Source organism: Carcharhinus amblyrhynchos, chromosome 17 (genome assembly GCF_965287045.1).
Source record: "Carcharhinus amblyrhynchos chromosome 17, sCarAmb.v2.hapA, whole genome shotgun sequence".
NCBI classification, from domain to species: Eukaryota; Metazoa; Chordata; class Chondrichthyes; order Carcharhiniformes; family Carcharhinidae; genus Carcharhinus; species Carcharhinus amblyrhynchos.
Genome location: NC_137340.1, coordinates 22,902,970 through 22,909,117, shown reverse-complemented (window position 1 = coordinate 22,909,117; position 6,148 = coordinate 22,902,970). Strand labels below are relative to the sequence as shown.

Genomic DNA, 6,148 nt, shown 5'->3' with positions numbered 1-6,148 from the left:
CATTTAAATAAGCATAATGGCAGCCCAAGTTGATTTTTAATTCATATAACAAATCTATATAAAAGGGGAAGGATAATCATCCTTTACAACATCATTGTAAATAAGAGATTAAAAACAGAGGATCAGGCTAAAATATGAACACTGAACAAAATATCTAAATAATCAAAATGGAGACAAAAGAAACAAATAATAGATCACATTATCCTCCCAGCATTGACTAGCAATATGTTTTAAACCAAAATCCTTGCTTTGCATGCACTGACCATAAAAATCAGCCTAAAAAGCAATTGTATCATAGTTAAATACATTATATATAAAAGCAAAACAAAAAAAATGCTGGAAACTGAAAGGAAAGGTACATTATTATTACAAACACTTGGGCCAGCCAGCATCTTTCAACAATTGTGCTCCCTCTTCACACATCAAACAAAATAGAAATTATTCCGTTCTTGTTAATTTGCTTTTCATTATATTACAAAAAGGAAAAATGTCTCTTCTGATTAAACTGCTATACTGCTCCACCATCTCCACTCTCCTCTCCAACTGCATAATCCATCACATTTCCACCCCTCATCAGCTCTAAAGAAGTCATACAACCCTGCTGCATATCAAGTAAAATGCACAATACTTAAAACAAACGGGCAAAGGGGTGCACAGGTTTTAAAACGGGATTAAAAAGTTGTTTGTAAACTTGTCCTTTGCAGCAGGTTTTAGAAGTGGGGCGGGCCAGACAGCACGAATCGACCCACAGTCGCTGCTATCTGTCATTCGATGTGCCACTGGTGCAGTCTGGTAATCATGGCGGCGGAGATAATGGTGGTGGAGACTGCGAGCCAATTCCAGGAGGTGCTGGAAAAAGCCAAGAGGTAGGCAGGCCGGATGGCTGGGGTCCAAAGAGTGTTCGCACCCTACCCTTTATCGGGGTGATAGACGCGGCGGAGCCGGGGAGGGAAGAGCAGGGGCAGGAGGAGTTGGAGGCTGGCCGCTATGTGGGGCCCTCTGCTGTGGGTGGCCTAGGGGCTCCTTGCTTGTCGGGGTTTCTCCCCCCCACCCCCAGCTGAAGCCCCCGGGCGGGATGTTAGCAGGGGAACCAGCCTCTGCAGCTCTGATAGCATTGCTGGAGAAAAAAAAGTTACAGTTTGGAGTCTGTGTGACTTCTTCAGAGCTGATGAGGGGTGGAAATGTGATGGATTATATAGTTGGAGAAGGGAGTGGAGACGGTGGAGCAGAAAGCAATAGCGATTGAGTGGCAATGGTGGGGATATTTTGGGGGTAGTAAATCAAATCAAATGAACTAAGTTAAACTCAGGGACAAAACAAGAAGCTGGTGCGGACTCAATGCGCTGAATGACCGCCTCCTGTACTGTAGTGATCTTATTCTATTCTAAGGGCGGTTCCAAAAAGGCGACTGCCTAAAATAAAAGACAAAGAAAGGAAACTTACCTTAAATCAAAATGTGATTTAAGGGGGCTGATAATACACCCAGTCCTTGCGGTGCCCAATGGACAGAGAAGGCCTCGACGGTGCCCCCAGACACCGCATTTTCCCTCCCTAGGGACACCCAGCTGTGAATTTAGCCATGATACCGGGGCAGACCGCCAGGCTGGATACAATGATGGGGCAAGGGAGGTGAAATCCAAATACACCAAGCAGTTCTTCTGATCTCAGCTAGTTGCTGTTTGAGGGAGGGAGGGAGGAGGGGTATTAAATAGAGCTTAATTGGAAAAAGCCCCTTCTGAATAATTAGTGATGGTCTTACTCTCGAAAAGAAGTGGGTGTAGAGAAATTGGCAGGAACCATCAACTAATGATGTTTACTCAAGTTGTCCTCCTGCACCTCCACCTAAGCCTGTTTAACTGGTTCAGTCAGTTAAATTGTTTGTAAAGGTAGACATTATTTTGTGTTATTAATGATTGTTAGGAGTTTATGCAGACAGCATAACAGCAAAATCTGTAATTCAGTCATTCAGTGTGTGTTGGTATTTATCCTTCAAGTAACAGTGGTTCTAATGTCATCTGTCTATACACCTTGATCCCAGGTAGGAAAGTATTTGGGAAAGCATAAGCTTATATTTTAAAAATCTGTAAAATACAGGTTAAGGTCATGGAAGTAGATTTGTCACAATCTTAAGCTCCTTGAAAAATTTGGTATGATAAAATTACTGAAATTAATTGCCCAAAGTAATGGATGATTTACCAAAATTGTGGCCTCCAATTTTTTTTTCCGTTTCATTTGTTCAGATTTTGCCCTATTTCCCACATAAGCATAGGAGTTGCAAATCTGTTCATTCACAATATTGTGCAGGTTTCCAAACAATTCTTGCAGGTGGAAACAGTTCTTCCTGCAGCTTAGTTAATATGCTGTATTTGCCACTCACTTTATGCCAGGGAGCCGAATGCAGCTTATACGACTGTTATGCTGAACACCGCTGTTTTCCTAAATGTGATCTCTGCGCTCTCTGTTGTTTTGTCAATTCAGCTGTCTGTCCTATTATCTCTCTAACCATTGCTTTTTGCTCTTCCACAATGTTCTAATGGCACTCAGCACTTTTTCTGTGGACCATTTTATAGTCCTCTGGATTTAGTATCAACATCAACAACTTGACCTTAACTATAGCTCCCACCTTGTCTTGCAGAAGCTGTTTGTTTTCCTCTCTGTTTCACGGTTGTGGCTCTCCTACGCTCCTTCCCTCATCCTCCTTTATCCTTGAGTCCAGTTATCCACAATCTAGCACTACTTGACTGGACCAGTAAAAAGAAATCAGTAAAATTGAGGTGTATATGGGCTAACATCATATTAACCTTCATCTCAAATGGGCTGGAATAAGGAGTGCCACAGTTGTACAAAGCAATAATAGCCCATGCCTGGAGTAATACATTAGCTATGGATACCGCACCTCAGGAAGAATATGCTAACCTTGGTAGGACTGTATGCAATACAGATACATCAGAATGTCAATAGAGCTAAAAGAGTTACATTAAGAGGCCAGGTTACATAGACTTATCCCTGCAAATGGAATTTAACGCAGACAAGTGTGAAGTATTGCACTTTGGAAGGACAAACCAAAGTAGAACGTACAGGGTAAATGGTGGGACTCTGAAGAGTGCAGTTGAACAGAGGGATCTGGGAATACAGGTATAGAATTCCCTAAAAGTGATGTCACAGGTGGATAGGGTTGTAAAGAGTGCTTTTGGTACATTGGCCTTTATAAATCGAGTATAAAAGTTGGTGTGTTACGCTAAAGTTGTATAAGGCATTGGTGAGGCCGAATTTAGAGTATTGTGTACAGTTTTGGTCAACTAGTTACAGGAAGGACGTAAATAAGGTTGAAAGAGTGCAGTGAAGGTTCACAAGGATGTTGCCGGGACTTGAGAAGCTGAGTTACAGAGAGAGATTGAATAGGTTAGGACTTTATTCCCTGGAACGTAGGAGAATGAGGGGAGATTTGATAGAGGTGTATAAGATTTTGATGGGTATAGGTAGAGTGAATGCAAGCAGGCTTTCTCCACTGAGGCTAGGGGAGGAAAAAACCATGGCTTAAGGATGAAAGGAGAAAAGTTTAAAGGGAATATTAGGGGGGGGGCTTCTTCATGCAGAGAGTGGTGGGAGTGTGGAATGAGCTGCCGGATAAAGTGGTAAATGTGGGGTCACTTTTAACATTTAAGAAAAACTTGGATGGATTCATGGTTGAGAGGGGTGTGGAGGGATATGGTCCAAGAGCAGGTCAGTGGGACTAGGCAAAAAATGGTTCGGCACAGACAAGAAGGGCCAAAGGGCCTGTTTCTGAGCTGTAATTTTCTATGGTTCTATGGACTTAGCTTGTATTTCTTTGACTATAGAAGATTAATTTGTGATATAATTGAGATGTTTAAAATGATTAAAGGATATGGATAGAGTGAAACCATCTTCCCTCTGGCTAGTTCAGAACAAGGGAAGTTAATCATCGTATTAAAGCTAACCATTCAGGTGTGATATCAGGAAGCACTTCTGCACACAGAGTAATGGAAATCTGAAACTCACTCCCTCCCCACCCCACCCCACCCCACCCCACCCCACCCAACCCAACCCAACCCAACCCATACTCCCACCCCACCCCACCCCACCCCACCCAACCCAACCCAACCCATACTCCCACCCAACCCAACCCATACTCCCACCCCACCCCACCCCACCCAACCCAACCCAACCCATACTCCCACCCCACCCCACCCATACTCCCAATCAAGATTTCTGTTAAGCAAGCCTATTGGGATATAGAATCAATGTGGACGAATGGTTAATGTCCAGATCAACCATGATCAAAATGAAAGGAGGAAAGGACTCAGAGTGGTGCTGAATGTCCTGTTTTTATTCCTTTGATCTTGGCTACCTGTCCCTTGGCTATCTGTTCTACAAAGGTATGTAGAGAGACAGGAAGTATTGAGGAAGCAGGGGGACTGCAGAAGGACTTGGACAGATTAGAAGAGTGGGCAAAGAAGTGGCAGATGGAATACAATGTGGAAAAGTGTGAGGTAATGCACTTTGGAAGAAGGAATGGAGGTGTAGGGACTTGGGAGTCATTGTTCAAGACTCTCGTAAGTATAGGTTCAGTCGGCAATTAAGAAGGCAAATGCAATATTAGTATTCATGTCGCGAGGGCTAGAATACAAGAGCAGGGATGTACTTCTGAGGCTATATATGGCTCTGGTCAGACCCCATTTGGAGTATTGTATGCAGCTTTGGGCCCCATATCTAAGAATGGATGTGCTGGCCTTGGAAAGGGTCCAGAGGAAGTTCACAAGAATGATCGCTGGTGTGAAGATCTTGTCGTATGAGGAATGATTGAGGATTCTGGGTCTGTACTCGAAGTTTAGAAGGATGGGGGGGGGGGGGGGATCTTATTGAAACTTACAGGATACTGCGAGGCCTGATAGAGTGGACATGGAGAGGGTGTTTCCATTAGTAGGGAAAAACTAGAACCAGAGGGCACAACCTCAGACTAAAGGGATGATCCTTTAAAACAGAGATAAGGAGGAATTTCTTCAGAGTGGTGCATCTGTGGAACTCTGTCGTAGAAAGCTGTGGAGGCAGGTCATTCAGTATTTTTAAGACAGAGATAGATAGGTTCTTCATTAATAAGGGGATCAGGGGTTATGGGGAAAAGGCAGGAGAATGGGGGTGAGAAAAATAATCAGCCGTGAATGAATGGCAGAGCAGACTCGATGGGCCAAATGGCCTAAATCTGCTCCTATGTCTTATGGTCTTATGGTGTGCAATGACATAGCAGGTCAAGTAGTACAGAATAATGAATGGTGGGAGTGCAGTATAAAAATGCTGTTGTCCTAATGGTAAACCCAAAATTATAACAGTTGGCAGATACACTTTGGCCATTTATATTTTGCATAATCGCTGCTGGTTATGTTGAGGTTTGATGTAACAGTAGATTTTAATAAGTCAAAATGACGAAGGCAGATCTATGGTATTGAAGCTTGTCATTAAAGGTCAAGTAAAATATCCAGTTTTGGTGTGGAGTTGTTAAGCTTGGTTTATTCATTAATATAAAACTTGAACCTCTGTACACGTTTATGTGATGCAGTTGAGTTTCAAAACATTGAAAAATGAACAAAGTTGCAAGATCTGATCTAATGTCTGGACGTTAAAGTTTACTTTTAAAAAATCCTTTTTTTAGGTCACTGGTCATGGTCCATTTCTGGGCACCATGGGCTCCACAGTGTGTGCAAATGAATGAAGTCATGACTGAACTGTCCAAAGAATATCCTCATGTTATATTTGTAAAGGTAATTTTCTTAATTATTCTACCAAGTTGACTGCAATGTAACCATCAAAGTTAATGAATGACTAACAAAGGTTAGTAATATTTCCAAGTGTGCTGATGACACTATACTTGGTGGGAAGGTGAACGCTGAAGAGGACGTTAAGAGGTTTTAGGGTGCTTTAGACATGTTGAGTGAGTGGGCAAAGACATGGCGGATGCAGTATAACATGAATAAAGATGAAATTATCCACTTCAGATGGAGAAACAGAATGGCAGAATATTATTTAAATAGTGATAGATTGGGAAATCTTAACATACAAAGACAAGCATGCAGGAATAGCAAGCAGTTAGGAAGACAAATAGTATGTTGGCCTTCATTGCAAGAGGACTTAA

At 42.4% G+C, this 6,148-nt stretch overlaps 1 protein-coding gene across 1 annotated transcript in view; it reads left to right on the top strand.

Annotated features, from left to right (window-relative positions):
• The first annotated feature begins 758 nt into the window (after nucleotides 1–758).
• The window catches only part of glrx3 (glutaredoxin 3), a 32,187-nt gene continuing 26,797 nt past the window's right edge, over nucleotides 759–6,148 (top strand). The window contains exons 1-2 of the mRNA XM_080205608.1: nucleotides 759–866; nucleotides 5,669–5,777. Coding sequence (XP_080061734.1) covers nucleotides 772–866; nucleotides 5,669–5,777 — 204 coding nt within the window. The 5' untranslated portion in view covers nucleotides 759–771. The remainder of the gene's footprint in view (nucleotides 867–5,668; nucleotides 5,778–6,148) is intronic.